At 40.1% G+C, this 21,957-nt stretch overlaps 1 protein-coding gene across 1 annotated transcript in view; it reads right to left on the bottom strand.

Annotated features, from left to right (window-relative positions):
• rasgrp4 (RAS guanyl releasing protein 4) overlaps nt 1-21,957 on the bottom strand; it is a 41,820-nt gene that overhangs the window by 17,492 nt on the left and 2,371 nt on the right. Inside the window, exons 2-6 of the mRNA XM_063004435.1 lie at nt 4,378-4,553; nt 3,012-3,117; nt 2,481-2,543; nt 2,274-2,402; nt 105-246 (exon numbers count right to left, since the gene is read on the bottom strand). Of these exons, the coding sequence (XP_062860505.1) occupies nt 105-246; nt 2,274-2,402; nt 2,481-2,543; nt 3,012-3,117; nt 4,378-4,553 (616 nt within the window). The remainder of the gene's footprint in view (nt 1-104; nt 247-2,273; nt 2,403-2,480; nt 2,544-3,011; nt 3,118-4,377; nt 4,554-21,957) is intronic.

Here is a 21,957-nt window from a genome sequence, read left to right on the forward strand (position 1 = left end):
TATATTAAATAAATGATAAGGACAAGTCCAGTGAGTCACTAGTGATATTGATAAAAAGCACTTATTTCACGGTGTGAGTAGGTGTTTGTGGTCAGCCAACTCACCGAAACGCTGCAAAAGTTTTTAAACTCCAAGTAACTGAGGTGCTCTGCAATCTCTTCAGCCTCCATATGGTCAAACAGCAGAGACACCTTCCTCTTCTTCACCAGGGGTGAGGGAGCCTGAGAGATGTTTGTTGGGGGATTGCTGCTTTCAATAAAAATGAAATAAACAAAATATAAACAAGTCAAAACAGTATTATTAATAATTATTATTATGTTAAATAAAGAAGATAATCCAAACAATTACAAATGTTTGGACTAAAATATTACCTTACGAAAAGCAGTAATTATTCATTCACTCATTGACTAATTTTTATTTTCTATCCTGGTCAGGGTCACAACTGGGTCTGGTTTCTCTGAAATCACTGGGCGCAGTGCAATAGCACACAGTGGACAGGACACCAATCCATTGCGGGCCCCGGTCACCCTTCTCCCCTTCCCCACAGACATAGGCAATCATGTCTGTATGTGGATGCCCGATTGGCCATTAGCACACACTGGGAATTCAAACCCTGGATCCCAGCAGTAGTGCTTGGGATTTACTGCTGCACCTCATAACTCAAGATTCATCAGTTCACAAGGTTATATCGAACACAGTCAGGGGCAATTTAGTATCTCCAATTCACCTCACTTGCATGTCTTTGGACTGTGGGAGGAAACCGGAGCACCTGGAGGAAACCCACACAGACACGGGGTGAACGTACAAACTCGACACAGAAAGGACCCGGACCGCCCCACCTGGTGATCGTACCCAGGACCTTCTTGCTGTGAGGTGACAGTGCTACCCACTTAGCCACCATGCCACCCTAATGTCAATAGACTTGCATAGTAAGTTATTAAAAATATTATTAAATGCATTAAAATCAACTGAATTTCCTGAAAGAGATGTATACTGGTATGTATGTATACTGGTTATACTACTAATACAGCGGGTCGATAACCTTCGCCTGCCTCCTCCAGTAGCAGAACTCGCAAATCCACTTGTTAAACTTGTAGTCCCAACAACACTACAAAACCCAGAAGGTGCAGCAATCATCCGGGCTAATGAGTTGCACCTGCATTCGGCTCTATTAAAGAGAGCCGAAACTGCGGCGCGATTCTGATTCACTTGACCAAGCCGGTAAGGTAGACACTTGATATGCGTGTTTTTTTTTTAGTTTTTTTTTTTAGAAATATCGCTCATGTTTGGCTCTTTTTTTATCCACCTGATGTTCCAACGCGACATTTTGATAACATTTTCATTATTATTTTTTAAAGAAAATATTAGAATCGGCTCCTCATCCGATTCCTCTCTGCTTTAATTCTTTTTGTTAGCAAACAGGGCCGAGAGAAAAACATGGGAACTACTACGATCGAGTCACCGTGTTGGTGAATCAAGTAGCTAATACACCGGCCATGGTCGCGGTTCCACCCAGCGCTCTCTTGGCTATAGTTCATTATGATGTATCTTCCCTTTTCATTTGAATGAATCCTCGTGAGTTGTGTCGACTCCCCGATTCCCCGCGTATCGACTCATAACGTCTGTCTTTCTCAATCTTTAGATAAACAGCTCGATCTTTAGAACAGAATTTGTTTTATCTCCAGTGCTGTATCTAATCACACAAGACATTTTCATATACATTTATACATATATGAATTCGTTAACTTAGTAAGTGTTGTAACATCTCTGATTCTGTTTGGTTCCTGTTCTTGTGTCTAAAGCCAGTTTGCTGATCAGACAAGTTTCCACATCCTCAACAGTACTCGTTACAATTAGTCATCTAAATCTTCAATTCCTATATTATACTTGTTTTAAAAATTCTATTTATTTATCTATTATTACAATGAGTAAAAATTATTGTAATTATACAACAGATAATTTAAGCAAACATGTGCTGACCAATACATTATTCTTAGATGTGTCCAAATTTGTCCAAATTAGATTACTTGTTGCGAGTTACGCAGTAGTGAAGTCACCCTTGTGACATTACAACTTTCAGCCTGAAAGGTTAAGGGCAAACATGCTTCCTCTGAAACATTTAAAGCAATCCAGCTTATTCTTCATGCCTAGAAAACATTAGCTCCATGAGATGTCTAGACATTGTATCAGCTTTTTGTAAAAAGCTTTTGTCACACCACTCACAACACCCACAAACCATGTTTAAATTTGTATAAAGAATTGTTGTGACTCACAGGTAGGGAGTATCGATCAGTTGGCAGTTTGAGTCCTTCTCAGTGCTGACTAGGGTACACAGATCACCCATGACTTCCTCCAACAGGGGGTCAGTCTCAAACATTAGAGAGTAATGAGCTATCCAGTGTCTGTAAAAGAAAACATCAGACATTAAAAAAAAGATAAAAATGGGATTAATGTTAACAATATTTGTCTGTTGCACTAACCTGATGAATTGGCAGATCTGGGGCCTCTTCTGAGCTCTCTTCTCTATAGGACAGTCCTTGTAGGTAATCCACAGTCAAGGAAGAAGTGTAGAAAAGCATAAACACCATCTGGCACAAACTTAAAGAAACTGGTCTGTCCACTAACGGATTTGAAATTATGCAACAAGGTGTTTCTTGTTTCATTCTTGTTAAGATCAGAAGCATATGATGCTGGCTGTAGCTACAGTACCCATACACCCTCACCTGGGGCTATCAGAGGTCTGTATCTATTAAGTAATGACATATCTAGTGAGTCCATATCCATTGGCTCCTTGTCCAGGACATGTGCTCTCCTTGGGTCATGTGTTTCCAGACACACCTTGATTAGGTTACTCACCTAATGATGTAGTTCATGAAAATTAACAAATGAATAAATAAATAACTAAATTTCCTCCCTTTCCTCCATTTCCTCCCTTTCCTCCCTGTCCATTATTTTTTCAGTACAGAAAAATACAACTAATCCTGTTGGGTGGTTGATGCTATAAAGGATATAGAGAGAGCAGCTTTTGGGCAAAAGTTTGGGATGGTACCACCCAATTGTGCATCATCAGAGTCATATTGACCAGCTGTATCCCTCGGATTAGCTTCCCATCAGAGTCTAAAAACCACAAAGAAAGAAATTAGCATTCATGTTAAGTGAAAGAAGGTTACACAATAGGCTTTGTGTCATTATCAACACAGGAAAAAGACGTTCCTAGCATCTACAACCAATGAACTCATAGATTTTGCTGTTATATGCTTCTCACATTCTGTTGCTTCACATTCATTTCCAGTTTTTTCGAAAATTACACTAACATGAGTGGATCAGACAAAGCAATGCTGATGGAGTTTTTAAACACCTCACTGTCACTGATGGACTGAGAATAGTCCACCAACCAAAAAAATATCCAGCCAACAATGCCCTGTGGGCAGCGTCCTGTGACCACTGATGAAGGTTTATGAGATGACCAACTCAAACAGCAGCAATAGATGAGCGATCGTCTCTGACTTTACATCTACAAGGTGGACCAACTAGGTAGGAGTGGACACGGTATTTAAAAACTTCAGCAGTGCTGCTGTGCCTGATCCAACACACCACCACCATGTCTGTCACTGTAGTGCTGAGAATCATCCTCTGCCTGAATAATACCTATTCTGTGGGGGTCCTGACCATTAAAGAACAGAGTGAAAACAGGCTAAAAGGTATGTAGAAAAATAGATGGACTACAATGACTAATTGTAGAACTACAAAGTGCTTCTATATGGTAAGTGAAGCCAATTAAATGGACAGTGAGTGTAGAAACGAGGAGGTGGTTTTAATGTTATGGCTGATCGGTGTATACTACCACTAAAGTATAAAAGCTTCCTGGAATCCAATTTAATATATATTCCTGACAGCCCAAATACATAAAATAAAAAGAAAAATGACTTGGTAATCCAATCACCGCTCGTGGCCACCAATAACTGACCTAAGCAAAACTGATTCAGTCAGAGAAAGTGAAAGTTCAAAAAAAGGAATTGTGAATTACAAAAAAATGACTAACCTTGCTACACGACTGTGGGTGGAAATGTTGGTGTCAAAATTTGACATTGGAAACTACAATTTTTGCTTTTAACACACTTCAAAATGTCTCGAAACAATTCATAAATATAAAAACAAGCCCACTTAGGGCTCATTTGGGCCCATTTCAGTAGTATTTGGTACAGTTTAATTTGGGCTTCTTTCAACTTCTGCCAACTTTCAGCTCATGTGAGCCCTACATTGGCGAGCTGGCTGAAATGGTTGATTAAGACAGAAACAGAATGTCTTTGTTCCGAGAGGAAGAGAGAGAGAAAGTGACATTGTGAATTATAGACTGAAACATAAAGATAGACCTACCAAAGCAGTGGAGGCAGCGTTGGATAAGCTCATCCAGACTGGCGGCACGGGCGAGAGTAGGCATAGCTGGGTTCTGCAGCACACGGCTGATCTCATGAGGATTCGGACAGGTCATCCTACGCTGCACCGGCCGCCTGGTCTTGATCACACTGCCACCTTCCTGGCGAGACTTCCTGCTGAACGAGTAAAAGAGATACACAATGATATAGATTTTTCCTAAGCTGAGATTGTCTTCATTTATAATGAATTTATTTGCTATGATGAGTTCATACATCGATCAGCCATAACATTAAAACCACCTTGTTTCTACACTCACTGTCCATTTTATCAGCTCCACTTACCATATAGAAGCAATTTGTATTTCTATAATTACTGACTGTAGTCCATCTGTTACTTTGCATGCTTTGTTAGCCTCTTTCATGCTGTTCTTCAATGGTCAGGACTCTGCCAGGTCCACTACAGAGTAGGTATTATTTGGGTGTTGGATCATTCTCCAGCACTGCAGTGACACTGACACAGCGACACAGTGATAAGACACAGCAGCGCCTCACTGTCACTGCTGGACTGAGAATAGTCCACCAACCAAAAATATCCAGCCAACAGCACCCAGTGGGCAGCATCCTGTGACCACTGATGAAGGTCTAGAAGATGACCAAGTCAAACAGCAGCAATAGATGAGCGATCGTCTCTGACTTTACATCTACAGGGTGGACCAACTAGGTAGGAGTGTCTAATAGAGTGGACAGTGAGTGGACAAAGTATGTAAAAACTCCAGCAGCGCTGCTGTGTCTGATCCACTCACACCAGCACAACACACACTAACACACCACCACCATGTCAGTGTCACTGTAGTGCTGAGAATCATCCACTACCCAAGTAATACCTACTCTGTGGTGGTCCTGTGGGGGTCTGGGAGCATTAAAGAACAGGGTGAAAGCAGGCTAAAAAAGTATGTAGAGAAACAGATGGACTACAGTCAGTAATTGTAGAACTACAAAGTGCTTTTATATGGTACAGTGGTGTTCAAAAAAATAGCAGTCCAACACCATTAACTTGATAAATCAAAGTTTTTAGTAGAAGTGATATTTCTACATAGCAAAAAAATTTACTTGAAAGTGTAGTAGAGTATTGAAAACAAAACAAACCCAACAATTAGGACATGCATGCTGCTCATTCTGAGTAATCGAAGCATTGATTGAAAGGGGGTTGTTCAAAATAATAGCAGTGAGGAGTTCAATTGGTGAAGTCATTCATTCTGCAGAAGAATGGGTGTCAATTTTGGCCCTTATTTAAGGTAGGAGGGTGGCAAATGTTGCACAGGTTGGTCATAGCGCATTTCCTTCTGAAATACTAGGTAAAATGGGTTGTTCCAGACATTGTTCTGAAAGTTGATTTTAGAGGGGAAAAAACATACAGAGAAGTGCAGCAAATGATAGGCTGCTCAGCTAAAATGATCTCAAATGCCTTAAAGTGACAACCAAAACCTGAAAGATTCAGAAGGAAGCATGGGACTACTGTTTGAATGGATCAAAGAATAGCCAGAATGGCAAAGGTTCAGCCAGTGATCACCTCCAGAAAGATTAAGGAACATCTGAAGTTCCCAGTGAGTACAGATGATTAAGTGAAGCCAATTTACCAGCAAGAACTCCTTGCAAAGTCCCGTTGTTAAGAAAAAGACGTGTCCTGAATGGGTTCAAATTTCCCAAAGAACACATTGACTGGTCCAAAGAAAAATGGCTCAACATTTTGTGGACTGGTGAAAGCAAAATTGTTCTTTTTGGGTCTAGTGGCCGTAGACAGTATGTCAGACGACCCTCGAGCACTGAATTCGAGCCAAAGTTCACTGTGAAGACAGTAAAGCATGATGGTACAAAACTATGATATGAGGATGTTTTTCATACCATGGTGTTACGTCTATTTATCACATACGAGGGATCATGGATCAGTTTAAATATATCAAAATACTTGAGGAGATCATGTTGCCCTATGTCGAAGAAGAAATGCCCTTAAAATGGGTGTTTTAACATGACAATGACCCAAAACATCTTGGTTACAAACAAACAAGATTGAGGTAATAGAGTGGCCAGCCCAATCCCCTGACTTCAATCCCAGAGAGAACTTGTGTTCTGATATCTGAAACACGTTTTTTTTAGGCAAAACCCAAAATTGCAGAAGAACTGTGGAACGTAGCCTAATCATCCTGGACAGGAATACCTGTTCAGAGGTGCCAGAAGTTGGTCGACTCCATGCAACACAGATCTTGGAAACAATTGTTATGCCACTAAATATTAGTTCAGTAATTTAAAGTAAAGTGAAACCTCAAACATTTTCAGTTTATAGATACATTTTGTGAGTTTTTAAAGAAAAATGCTGGCACTGCTATTATTTTGAACAACCTAATATTCATTTTTCTTAACTTTCTGTAAAGGATTAACACAAACTGGCTACATTTAGTTAATGTTTTGATTTATAATTAAAGGTGTATTATTTTCAGTGCATTTGCATTTATGGAAATAAAAGTTATTATAATGATTTTGTGCTTTATTCACTTTTTTAAAATCACTGCTATTTTTTTGAACACTACTGTAAGTGGAGCTGATAAAATGGACAGTGAGTGTAGAAACAAGGAGGTGGTTTTAATGTTATGGCTGATCAGTGTAGTTGCTTTATTCAGCATAGAGTGGTGCAGGGCTGAGAGGGCTGGTAGTAGCTCTTTGGCAGTTCTGACCCACAGAGTACAGAGTGAGGAGCACATGCGTTCCACCACAACCCTGACCAGGATAAAGCTCAAAGTGAAAATAAATGAATTACTGAAACATAGGTTTAAACTAATTGCATTAATTGCAGGCCGTGGTCCCCAACTGTACAGTGTTTGACGTGTTCTTCTAGTGTCCATGCGGGTTTTCCCTGGATGCTCTAATCTCCCCTTACTGCCCCTTAGTGATAGTAGGGAAAGTTAGTTAATGGCAGATTAAATGGTGCCCTGTGCTGAATTGGCACCTGGTCCATATGTGCTCCTGTTACGCTCCCATTGTTTCTTAGTGGTGTCAGACCCACCATGACCCTGACCAGAATGAAGCCGCTACATAAAATGAATGGCCATGTTTTATAGAGGTAAAGCTATCTGTAAAAATGAAAAATAAATGTGATGAGAAACAGATTTTAGAATCACACACAGCCTTAACATTATCATCTTAATAACAGGTTACCATAGCAACTAACACAAAACCAAAGTAATATGTAAAACTTTACTGACAGAATCTAATAGAAAGATATGAAAGGAAGAAGGATTATTATTTAAAGCCAGATGTGACCAGGCGCCCTTTGGTATCCATTTTTTTGTTACCACATAGTGTGTGTATAGTTGAAGTGGTTTCACATCTCAGCCTTCGATTCATAGTGTTTTGCTGTAGTTTTTGGGGTAAATTAAATTCAGTTTGGGTGATTCATTAATTTATTAATAATTTATTAGTAGTAATAAGCCTTGGGTCTAAATTGTACTAACCCAGTATGGGCTATTTTAACCCAAGATGATTGGATAATGGTGTTGACCATTTGTTTATTGATACAGTGGTACCTTGTAACTCAACGTCACCTAAACTCAAAATCTTTGAAACTCAACACCCTTCGTCAAAAAATTTGTACCCTTAAACTCAACGTGTGTGCGACTGCTGCTTTGTTCAGCACTCGGCTTGAGCGGTAAAACGTCATCAAAGTGCGAATATGAGACAAATCTGCGTTTGTGTGGAATAGCGGTCAAATCCACTCTGAAAGCTCCACATGTATCTGTGTTTAGCTGGATTTTTTTTCTCCTGTTTCACTTTTAAACTTGCGTTACAGCTTGAGGTGTTGAGGAATGGTGAGAATCAGCTTTTCCGAGAGAGTCTAAAACGCTTATCGTTTTAAAAAAGCTTAATGTGATTTAATGTATTAAAAGAATGACATAGAAACACTAAAACTCTTTAATTATTACTGCTCATAAGTTCTCTCCACTAATTAAGAAGCATAAGGAAACAATAAAGAAGTAAAGGTAATGAGCAGGTTTTATTGTATTTTTATTGATTTTAACTGTTATACTTGTGTTATTTTCAGTGTATAAGTGTCAAAAACAACCCCATTATTTTACATTAGCCTAAAATATATGCAGTTCCACTGGACCATGGAACGCATTAACAGGTTTCCCATACATCCTTATGGGAAAAATAACCTTAAAACTCAACGCCTTTTAAACTCAACGCCACTCCCAGAACCGATTGATGTTGAGTTTCAAGGTACCACTGTATTTCTACAAATTCTACAAGGCTGGGCAAAAAAATCTTAAGTTTCTAAAAAACAGTTGGGTCATTTTGAAAAATGCAATTAAAAAGTACAAAGACAAAATTTCCGATGTTTTCAGTGATCACTGTATTTTGCACATTTAAACAAATTTAGAATCTGATGCCTGCAACACACTGAATGTTGGGACAGAGGCGTGTTTACCTCTGTGTTTCAGCACCTTTGGTGATGGAAGCCACTCTGTTGTAATGCGTGCAAAATGAGGCCTGGCATAGTCTCGACTCAAAGGTCACCAACATTCAACAGAGGTTTCTTGCCTTGCCTAACAAAGACTAAGATTTTATCGGATTTCCTGAATAATTTCACAATATTATGCCAGTAGATGGTTGAATACATGAATCTTTTGGCAATCTTGCATTGAGAAATGTTATTTTTGAATTGATTAACAATCCTCTTAGAAAGTTTGGCTCAAAGTTATGAACCATGACCCACCCATTTGCAAAGACTTCCCATTTGCAAAAGATCCTCCTTTTATACCCAATCATGAAACCCTGTAACCAATTCACCTGCTTCACCTGCTTATTGTGACATTTTGTAAACAGTGTAACTTAATTGTAAAGTAATGCCAATGTTTAAGAGAATTATCAAATTACAGATTCTTCTTTTCACTGCATTTAATACCAAAATTCCAACTTTTTATTAAACAGGCTTTGTATTTAAACCAGTGCTTCACAATACTTTGGATTGTGTCTGTGAAAATATGTGCCTATATAGTCAAAACTTGTCAAACCATGGACCTTGTTATATGCACAGACACATTCATGCTAGAATAGAAACGAGCCCTGAAACCCCTGAAGTTAATTATTAACTAGGGTGTCCACATTTGTAGTCATATAGTCATCAGGCTATTAAAACAAAATTTCTCTCAGCAAGGTGACAGTTTGGGTCTTCCAGACCTTGGGAAAGACACCACTGTTCCACTGGTGGTAAAGGGCTCACTGCGAAATTCTTGCCTGGTGTCCCATGTAATACTTGTGGCTCAGTCTAATGGGTGCAGTAAAACTAACCCTTTTTTGATGGGCACAGAAAAGTCACAGAGAAGTTTTTATCATAATTGCTAATGAGGAATTAGGAGGTCATAAAAAAAGTACAATTATAGAACTTTTTACTCCACCAGGTTAATCTGTATATATTAAGCTGTATATCTTTGATTTTTGAATAATTAAAAAAAGCTATTATTTTACTTTATTTTTTGATCAAATAAGTGTTTCAATTATTCTGTTCTTGAAAAGGATCAGACTGCCATGATGTACATGTCCTTTATAAGTGTAAACTTTTGACCCTAATTGTGGCTCAACCAGGAAACACTGGGTGCAAGACAGGAATACCCTATACACCGATCAGCCATAACATTAAGGCTCAGTTGAAGTACTGGTGATGACGCAGACGCCGATCGCGCCGGTGCCGCACGTTCTTCTGAATAAACACAGTTCATTGCAAAGTCGTTTTAGCGTCCTTATGCTAATAACAAACTGGTGCTGATGTGCCAGGAGTTTGGGGATTTCTTTATTTGTGAAACCAATACGAAAGTATAACTTTACCAAATCATGAACACCCCTTATTAACACAAGAAGGTTATATGGCCATAATATTTCGTCTCTGACTTTACATATACAAGGTGAACCAACCAGGTAGGATTGTCTAATAGTGTGGACAGTGAGTGGACACGGTATTTAAAAACTCCAGCAGCGCTGCTGTGTCTGATCCACTCATACCAGCACAACTAACACTAACACTATCTGCACTGTGTACTGTACTGTCTTGCACTTTTGTTCTATGTTGCACCCTGGTCCTGGAGCAACAGTGTTTCGTTTCAATATATACTCATATATAGCTGAACTTACAATAAAGCCTCTCTTGTCCTCTTGACAACACCACCATGTCATTGTCACTGCAGTGCTGATAGTCATCCACCACCTAAATAATACCTGCTCTGTCGTGGTCTTGTGGGGGTCCTGACCATTGAAGAACAGGGTGAAAGCAGGCTAAAAAAGTATGTATAGAAACAGATGGACTACAATCAGTAATTGTAGAACTACAAAGTGCTTCTATATGGTACGTGGAGCTGATAAAATGGACAGTGAGTGTAGAAACAAGGAGGTGGTTTTAATGTTATGGCTGATCGGTGTATATACTTATGCTAGTAGGCAAGCATAACAGACCGCTGTGCCTCCTGAGCACCTTCATCACTTTCAATCTATTTTAATTTAAACACACACACCTGCTATCAGGAAGATCATCCAGCAACAAATGAAGAGCACTGGTGTGTGTGTTTCCACAAATACTGTTTATATTACTAATATAACTGAAGTGAAGATACATTGTGTATATTGTAATCTCTCAACAATACAATCTTATCTGTATCGCTATGAAGTGAAAGCAGTTGGTCCTAGGACACTAGGACATCTGTTACTATTTAGCCATTAGAACATGGGGGTGAGGACGTTAGCTGTAAAGAAACAGAATGAAAGTGTGCTGACCTGCTTTTGCAGGCCTCATTAATCTGATAACCGTGGCTTCACCTTGTGATCTGTGCTCAGTCAACTCGCATATGTGTGTGCATATGTACCAAAAGTTTCCGTTCACATGTTTTAGCTAAACGGTGTTCTTTTTGAACAGCATAAAGACAGTGTTGTGAGGCATGACAACTCCTCCTTTCTACAATGCATGGGGGGGGGGTCAATAAATGATTTGATGAGTATGAAAATTATGTCAATTATATATTCAGTCATCAGCTATTAATGTCTTTGGAAGGTTATCACTGATGTGACTGATGTGTCAGAAAGAAACTTTTCCACCACCATTATCTGTACACTCACTGAGCTATGATCTTTTTAAAAAATGGTGATCTATTGCTCAGGTAAAGATCCAGTAAAGAGGGTTATTTTTTCCCTCTCATTTGTCCACTGTATACCACGAGGGATCTTCAAAAAGTTTCTGCACTTTTATATTTTTGCTGGGAACGATGAGGGCGGGAGGAGTAGCAATTGTTCATGTCTATGTTTGTTTATTAGGATTTTAACATCATGTTTTACACTTTGGTTACTCATTACATAGGTTCATCAGTTCACAAGGTTATATCGAACACAGTCATGAACAATTTTAGTCTCCAATTCACCTCACTTGCATGTCTTTGGAATGTGGGAGGAAACCAGAGCACCCGGAGGAAACCCACACAGACACGGGGAGAACATGCAAACTCCACACAGAAAGGACCCGGACCGCCCCACCTGGGGATCGAACCCAGGACCTTCTTGCTCTGAGGTGACAGTGCTACCCACTTAGTCACCGTGCTACCCCGGTCATGTCTAAGAGACTGAGAAAGAGCTTATAGTCCGGATTTAGCGCCATCTCATTTTCACCTTTTTGGATGCTCAAAGAAGCTTTAAGGGGAAGAAGATTTTCATGTGATGATGATGTGAAAGCAGCAGTGCATCAGTGTCTACACGCTCAACCAAATACATTTCTTGCAGATGGCATTAAAAAGTTGGTACGATGCTGGGAAAAATGCATTGAAAAGTTACTATGTAGAAAAACGATGGGGTTGTAGGTTTGTAGATTTAAGTTTGCTTTCTTCATCTTACATGACCTTTTTGATGCTTCATATTAATGCCAACTCAATGGTCCTCAACTCAACTAAACATCCAACACCTCTTAAATTACATCAATTTTTCTCATTACTTGAGTCCCAACCCACCCAGAAACACTGGGATCCATACTAGAACAAAACCTTAGCAGACCTATAATCTATTGCAGGATGTCACACATTCACCTACTCATATACAGTTGATGGAATTTTGGGCCACCAAACTTCTACATGTTTTGGGAGTTGAGGTTGAATTGGAGTACCTGGAGAAATCCAGAACACTCTATTAATGCAGTGACTGTATGCAAAGATCGATCCCTGTTAGCTAGAAACCACGTTGCTGTGCTGCACCCACTCTTAAAGCAGTTAAACTATAATTTGGATGCAACTGTTGCTTAGATTCTTGATTTGAAAAGCATGTATGAACATGTTTGGTGAGTGTATGTACCAGTATGGCATGTGTTGATGTTTACTAAGTGTGTACTCTCAGTGTTTGCTCTGAACATATCCATGCTCTTGTTTTGACAATAGCAGTGTTCTGTTTGTTGTTGCTGTTCGTGTCTGATCACCTGTTCCATGTTACAGCACATAATTACTTACTGGAACTCGCAGTGAATGTCATTTGGCAATGCAGTCAATGTCACGGAAAGAAAAAAGTTTAGACATGTGTTTCATCAAGCTTGAACTTCTGTAATTCACTTCTTACTAAAGCATAGTCCACCTATAAACAGTAGATACAAACAGCAGTGAGTGCAGGGATAAGTTTGATAGAGTGGGTTTAGTTGTTGCCGATAATCAGTGATGAGTTTTAATTACTCCAGGTACTCCAACCTTCCAAAACATGCTGGGGCTAATTTGTCTGTTCGAAAACCTAGTGAGCTCTCTACATAGACAGCATTTTTTGTCGTTCTACGCACGCTCCCGAGAAGGAGGCTGTTCAAATTTCTAGATGCCTTAAAATGCTGTCTACTAAATCACCTTAAATCTGAACGCTATTTTGACAGAATAGCTAGTGAGCATCCGATGCTGCCTTAATGGTGAAGGCAATCCTAGCATTCAATGCGGCACAACTTTACTCACAGATAAATAAAAACATGGCGGACGGTGCGGAGAAACATTACTTGAGTTACTTTCAAACATAAATAAATTATTATTGATTTTTAATTTGTATAAACGTGTACACATGTATTTATGCACTGCCAGGTTGCCACTGTTGGGCAATTGAGCAAGGCCTTTAACCTTCAACTGCTTAAAACCACCTGCTTGTTTCTACACTCACTGTCCATTTTATCAGCTCCACTTACTATATAGAAGCACTTTGTAGTTCTACAATTACTGACTGTAGTCCATCTGTTTCTCTACATACCTTTTAAGCCTGCTTTCATGCTGTTCTTTAATGGTCAGGACCACCACAGAGCAGGTATTATTTAGGTGGTGGATCATTCTCAGCACTGCAGTGACACTGACATGGTGGTGGTGTGTTAGTGTGTGTTGTGCTGGTATAAGTGGATCAGACACAGCAATACTGATGGGGTTTTTAAACGCCTAACTGTCACTGCTGGACTGAAAATAGTCCACCAACCAAAAATAACCAGCCAACAGCGCCCCATAGGCAGCGTCCTGTGAGCACTGATAAAGGTCTAGAAGATGACGAACTCAAACAGCAGCAATAGATGAGCGATCGTCTCTGACTTTACATCTACAAGGTGGACCAACTAGGAAGGAGTGTCTAATAGAGTGGACAGTGAGTGGACACGGTATTAAAAAACTCCAGCAGCGCTGCTGTGTCTGATCCACTCATACCAGCACAACACACACTAAACACACCACCACCATGTCAGTGTCACTGCAGTGCTGAGAATGATCCACCACCTAAATAATACCTGCTCTGTGGTGGTCCTGTGGGGGTCTTGACCATTGAAGAACTGGGTGAAAGCAGGTTAAAAAGGTATGTAGAGAAATAGATGGACTACAGTCAGTAATTGTAGAACTATAAAGTTGGAGGTGGTTTTAATGTTATGGCTGATCTGTGTATACTGTCACAGTACTGTAAGTTGCTTTGGATAAAAGAGTCTGCTAAATGCCGTAAATGTAAATCTTGATTGTGGACAGTTTCAAAAGTTAAAAGTAAATCATGTGATCTGATCATTCAGTCAAGAAAAAGAACTGTTACACAAATCACTTAAATCTTAAGACTTTTAAGAAACTGTAATTAGTGCATGCTAACTTTTACCTTTAACGGCATCTCATTTTGAATTGACTACAAATATTTACTCACCTTTTAGTGTATTTACGTTTATGCCAATGAACTTACGAAGTACTCCAGTGTTTGTTGACCTAATCTTTACGAAGAAAGAGGTCAACGTAAATCTAATGATTAATTTATTTATAGCACACATACATCCTCAGAGTGGGCTACACCACTCATAATATTACCCATCTAAAAAAAAAATCCATACTCCTAAACTAAGCTCATGTGTATCTGACCTAAAAGTCTTGAGCAAGAATAGCGGCAGCTTGTCTGAATGTGGTCTGGGTTTAGGGCTGAACTGACGACATGAACAGGAAGTTGAAAATGTGTTCGGAGAAGTAGCGACAATTTCGTCGAATGGTCAAACCTCTCTCTCTCTCGGTTCATTTTCGATTCTCTTCTCACATCCCGATACACAACGAACCATGAGTTTTCAGAACAGTTCTAATTGGTTGACGTTTTTGACATTACTTTGACATTTCATCTTCCAGATCCATGTTAATATGATTGTTTGATTATTAATACTAATGGTGTATTACACTTCATTGGGTTTAGATCTAGTGACTAAGGAGGCCACTGAAGAGCTCTCAGCTTTGTCATAACTAAATGAAACAGATGCCAAGACTTGTTGAGAATGGGGAGGATGGCTGATCATGTGACAACACAGACAGAACAGATAGGTAACTAAACCAGTAGTTCTTAGCCTTTTTATTTGGGCACAACAGGCCAAGATTTTGGAGTGTGTTCGGGCACTGATACTGGTCAGGAAACGCCTGGCTCGTCATTAAAGTTCCAGTTCATTGGTTCCCATTGCATCAGGTGATGCAGTTTGATAACTTCCATTTCTCCAGAGATCAATAAAAGTGTGTGTAAGCTTGAACTTGGTAGTAAGTGTTGCAACCATGGAAAGCATTTTAGAATTTGACGCTCCCATTCAGTGTGCTTTCTCGGCCTTCTACTGCTGGCTGAGCTGTTGTTGTTTCTAGACAGTTTCCACATCATAATAAGAGCAGTTCCAGTTCTCCAAGCAGCTTTAGCAGGTCACTAATTCTGGTTAAGGTACTGGATTGGTTAAGGTACTGGACTAGTAATCAGAAGGTTGCCGGTTCAAGCCCCACCACCACCAATTTGCCACTGTTGGGCCCCTGAGCAAGGCCCTTAACCCTCAATTGCTTAAAATCATGTTCAGTCATAACTGTAAGTTGCTTTGGATAAAAGCATCTGCTAAATGCTGAAAATGTAAATGGTCTGTTAGTTATTCCAAAGTACAGCCTTTCCACTATGGGTAGCAGCTCCTTTAGTGTTGTGGAATTCGCTCTGGAATTCACTACCCTCATCTTTTAGCTCCTCTGCATCTCTCTGCACTTTCAAAGCTCAGCTAAAAACCTACTTCCGTTCTCTCTGAATGCTTTTGTATTGTGACTTGACCTTGGGTTTATAAAAGGTGCTCTATAAGTTCAATGTATTGTTATTAATTATTAACTAATTATTATTAGTATTATTATTATTAGTAGTAGTAGAAGTATACACCGATCATCCATAACATTAAAACCACCTCCTTGTTTCTACACTCACTGTCCATTTTACCAGCTCCACTTACCATATAGAAGCACTTGTAGTTCTACAATTACTTTTTTAAATACTGTGTCCACTCACTGTCCACTCTATTAGACACTCCTTCCTAGTTGGTCCACCTTGTAGATGTAAAGTCGGAGACGATCGCTCATCTATTGCTGCTGTTTGAGTTGGTCATCTTCTAGACGTTGGTCATCTTCTAGCAGTTGGCTCGATATATTGTTGGTTGGTGGACTATTCTTAGTCCAGCAGGGACAGTGAGGTGTTTAAAAAATCCAGCAGTGCTGCTGTGTCTTATCCACTCATACCAGCACAACACACACTAACACACCACCATCATGTCAGTGTCACTGCAGTGCTGAGAATGATCCACCACCTAAATAATACCTGCTCTGTAGTGGTCCTGTGAGAGTCCTATTGAAGAACAGCATGTGAGGGGGCTAACAAAGCATGCAGAGAAACAGATGGACTACAGTCAGTAATTGTAGAAGTACAAAGTGCTTCTATATGGTAAGTGGAGCTGATAAAATGGACAGTGAGTGTAGAAACAAGGAGGTTTTAATGTTATGGTTGATCAGTGTAAATAACATCAGTATTAGTTTTATTAATAATTCTGCTCTTATTACCGCTCTTATTAATTATTATTATTATTACTGCTCTGCTAAAGTGGCTTGTGGGAAATGTGGCATCGTATGACAGTGCAACATTAAAAAACAATAAGCTCTTTATTGTGACCTATTTTACTTCCACTATTCGTCAATAGAAATTTCAGTGTAATTGATTTCACACACAGATTAAAAGAACTATATCCCCCAGTCTGAGTGGGTGTCCACTTAATTTTGGTAATGTAAATGTTAATGGTAATACAAGGACATTGTTTCAATCCCTCCAGGTAAATCACAACTCACAACACAATGCCATTAATCAGACTGGTAACTCCAAATTGCCCTGAACAATAGTGTGGGTTTATAAATAATTGAGTGTTTGTTGCTCTGCAGTGCGCTTCTTATCTAAGGTGTTCCTAGCATAGGCTTTGGACTCACCACCACCTTGACCAGAACAAAGCATGTCCTGTTTTACCACTGCTTCATCCTATTCAGGGTCGCCGTGGATACAATTCACTGAGCAAAAGGTAGGAAACACCCTGGATGGGTTGCTAGTCCATCACAGGGCAAACACACACACTCTCTCTCTCTTGGACTGTTGGAGGAAACCCTCACGGACACTGGAGAACATGCCAATTCCACACAGAAAGGACCCGAACCGCTACACCTGGGAATCAAACTCAGGACCTTCCTGCTGTGATGCAACAGTGCTACCCACCGAGCCAACGTGTCGCCCAATTAATAAGCTGATAGAATTAAAATACGTCACAGCTTTTGGAACCCAGGTTTGATCCTTGCTTTTGTTAACTGTTGACCATGCAGTTTCCATCCATCCATCTAAAAACATGCCAGTAGGTGGACTGGCTACCCAAATTGCCCCTAAATATGAGTGAATGTAAACGTATTAGTGAGTAAATAAGTGAGAAAGTAAGAAATACCCTGAAATGGTGTGTTCTTGCCATGTGGCCAGTATTTAATAAAAATGATAATACAATACCAGAAAAAACGTTAACTAAAAAGGATCAGCATGGTGGCACAGAGGGTGGTGTTCTCTTTGCACACCTTTAAGACCCAGGGTTTAAACCCTGCCTTAGGTTACTGTCTGTGTCAATCCTAGATTGACACAACCCCTAGTGGTAAGTAGAAGAGTGTGTGGTGCCCTGCAATGACTGGCTTTCTAAACAGGGTGTGTTCCTGCTTTGTGCCCAGTGTTATCTGCCCCCGTTCAGGCTTAGATGTCTGGCAAACATGAATGCATGAATATATTTTAAGAAGAGGGAAAACAAAGTGGTAAAATGGGGTCATAATTCTTACTTCAGGATTCTTCTGTCTAAGAAATGGTATAGATCAAAGCTCATGCAAAACACTGCCCTGTCTATTTCTGACCATCATTTGCATCAACACGCTTTATTGCCCTAAACAACGTAGCGCTGTGTGCTCTCGTAATGCCTGCTGAACATGTAAATTTATTTAAATGTACCGATAAATACGTTCACGCAAATGTAGAATTCCTCTGAACCTGTCTGGATGTTTACACATGCTCTAAAGGCTTTTGGGACTCTTTAGGTGGCATTTCAGTCCTGGTGCCACCGTACTGCTTAGCATTTAGAATACCCAAGCAATTTTCAAATGTGTTTCTGGCTTTCGCAGCACCTACCATATCCTCGCTCACTTTCTCTTCCTCTCCTCCGACACCCTTGCTCTATTCAGGTCATTCAGAAAACAACTTCTCCTTTTGATTTGGAAATCCCCGCACCCCTCGGCTCTTCCCCGACACAGTAGTCGGTATTTTACTCCCAGTTCCTGGCTGCACGTCCAGCTACATGCAAATTATTCGCTTTTTTTCTTGCTAATTGATTAATTGATGCCAGGATCATTTGAAGGCCTTGTTTGTAAGCCCCCCATAAACCCCCCGTCTCTAGAACCGTAGTGAAATTATTGGACACCACTCTTTTGATGTTTGTGCTAGAGTGGAGTTTCTAATGCCTCAAGAAATTGTTAAAATTAAAATTTTAGTTCCTTTGGGCTGAGGTCTTATCAGCTCCACTTACCATATAGAAGCACTTTGTACTGTAGTTCTACAATTACTGACTGTAGTCCATCTGTTTCTCTGCATGCTTTGTTAGCTCCCTTTCATGCTATTCTTCAATGGTCAGGACTCTCCCAGGACCACCACAGAGCAGGTATTATTTGGGTGGTGGATCATTCTCAGCACTGCAGTGACACTGACGTGGTGGTGGTGTGTTAGTGTGTGTTGTGCTGGTATGAGTGGATAAGACACAGCAGCGCTGATGGAGTTTTTAAACACCTCACTGTCCCTGCTGGACTAAGAATAGTCCACCAACCAAAAATATCCAGCCAACAGCGCCCTGTGGGCAGCGTCCTGTGACCACTGATGAAGGTGTAAAAGATGACCAACTCAAACAGCAGCAGTAGATGAGCGATCGTCTCTGACTTTACATCTACAAGGTGGACCAACTAGGTAGGAGTGTCTAATAGAGTGGACAGTGAGCGCTGCTGTGTCTGATCCACTCATACCTGCACAACACACACTAACACACCACCACCATGTCAGTGTCATGCTCTGTGGTGGTCCTGTGGGGGTCCTGACCATTAAAGAACAGGGTAAAAGCAGGCTAAAAAGGTATGTAGAAAAACAGATGGACTACAAACAGTAATATTTTTCATATTGATTTAAAGTGACCCAACCCTCTAAACAGACAAGTGGACCCAAATCATGGCAGCATAATGCCCATATAGCACTACAGAGCCAGAGCAACTTTTAGGCCTGCAATGTTCTCATGGTGTAGACTACACATGCATATCAATACAAAGCCATTACGTGGTGCCTCATGCAGTCACTAGGTCTTAATTTAGTTAAACATCTATAAGAGATTTTGGATCAAAATGTTTGCACTTTAGCACAGACTTACAGTTCAGTCCAGTCCAGTACATTTTTTTGATATTTGGAACATCTATGCCAAGTCACATTTTAGCTGTTAAGATGGGTTTTGGTGACTAAGACACTTTATGTTGGCTTTTTCTTTATTTGTCATCCCACCAAATATTAACTGCAATGACCAATGTTTGAAAACACTTGACACATTCAAAACAAAATGTAATTATATGAAGTTCTTCCCTCATTTGCTGCTGCGTTGGTGATCCAGCAAAAGCCAAAGATGTGGACATGGTTAAAGTCAGGGCTCTGTACAAGCCCATCAAGTACTTCGACACCAAGCTGGCAAACTAAGTGGGTGTTATAATGATGAACAGGAACAGGAATCGTTCAAATTACAGCCATACACAAGCACACAATTCTCTAGAATGTCTTTCTTTGTATTGCCAAAATGTGCTCATTCTTATGCTTATTCTTCTACAATATAGAAACATGTGATTCAAAGAATGTGTTTCCTTTGCTCAAGAGTCCAATGAAAGTGCTTCACACAACATCAACTGCAGTTGCAAGTGGGTAGTGCATGATGCATCCTTGGACTGCCACATCACAGAGCTTATGTGGGCAATTGGGTGTCACAGTGGTAAAGTATGCTAATCTCCTGTGTAGATGCCTGACCGACTGACAGCACAATTAAGATTCAAACCCCAGATCTGAGGTGCTCTTAGCCAGTCAGGTGTCTACACAAATATGATTGGCTATGTCTGGCGATGGGAGGCAGATTGTTGGGTGGAATGGGGGTGCAAACAGCCGAACCATTGGGGGGTGCACTTGTCAGTGCGCTCTTTGTGTCGGTCCCAAGCCTGGAGGTTCGAGCCAAAAAGGGCTTCCAGCCAAATTAGATATACGATGACCCAGGAATACAATGACCCACAATGGTGACCCCTAATACAGCAGCCAAAAAATGCTTAATGTTATACACCTGTTTGCAGTGGGTGTGGCTGAACCAAATCCACTATTTAAATGCAGCCATGCTGTGCACCAACTCCAGTGGTACACTTTAGAATCTTAATAGAAAGTCCACACCCATAGAAGACACACCTATTACTAACAGGTGTATAAAATCAGTTACATGAAACAGCTTTGTGGCAACAGTCTGGGGAATGCCTTTTCCTGTTCTAGCATGACTGGGTCCCTGAGATTTATAGAGATTACTACTTAATAAAATAAAAATGGTCCTTCAAACCTTCAGTAGCTAGAATGTTCCATTACAGGGTTGTTTAGATAAACTGAAGAACTTGGTACAAGCTGTAGATTTGAGTACATGACATTATTGTGCATTAAAAATACTATTAAAAACGAAAGTATTACAAATAATATAGGTGTCATAGATTGGTACTGACCCGAAGATTATGGCCTCTTTAAATAACAGTACGTTTGAGAGGCCTCCTAAAAGACTGATGCTGATCGTATCGACTCACTAGCAGTTTGGTGTCATTTCTCATCAATCTGATAAGACCACAGAGCGCGGAGGAGCACATGAGCCCACCAAACCTTTATCAAAACAAGTTATGATGATTCTGCTGATTTCTGCAGCAGCCTCTGTTCTTTCATGAGAATTTCTAGGTACTCTGAGCACTTGCAGCTCTTACTGTAATATTGCGGTGGATTGCTGGAGCTGGTCTAATGAGTCCAGGACACCTTTCTCATTTGTGAGAATCTTAACAGAATGTCACTACTTGGAATTTGAATCCGAGATCTACATTTAATGCACCACTGTTCGGGATTTGTAAAGAACTCTATAAACTATATAAAATATAAACGACCTGGAACTTAAATCTGAACCTTATGTGGATGACGATTCTCAATTTGTAATGATCTAAACAAAAATGATTTCACTTGGAAGACATTGCTTGGCATAATGATGGCTCTCCAATTACTCGTAGTGAGTTCAAACCCCAGCTAAGCCAAGCTTACACTGCTGGGCCCTTGAACTAGACCCATAACCCTTAATCTGTTGGCTCAACTGTGAGTTTTCTTGGATAGTCATCTGCCAAATGCATAAATGCAAAATGTATCAATCCTCAATTTGTCAAGATCTTTACAGGACATTATGTATCTTCGATTTAATGTTCTGAAGTAATTCTCAAGCTATTCTCAGCCTGTGGGGATCTCTGCAAAGTAAGCTCAAAACTGAACTCTATAATGACAGCTTCACCATCATCAGTTTTTGAGAATCTTTGGAAAACATCACATTTCTCAAAGCCAGTTTCTTATATAGACAGCTCTACTGTTAACAGTTTGTAAGGGTTCCTTTGTAACCTTAAAGCCAAAA

Source organism: Trichomycterus rosablanca, chromosome 11, assembly GCF_030014385.1.
Source record: "Trichomycterus rosablanca isolate fTriRos1 chromosome 11, fTriRos1.hap1, whole genome shotgun sequence".
NCBI lineage: Eukaryota > Metazoa > Chordata > Actinopteri > Siluriformes > Trichomycteridae > Trichomycterus > Trichomycterus rosablanca.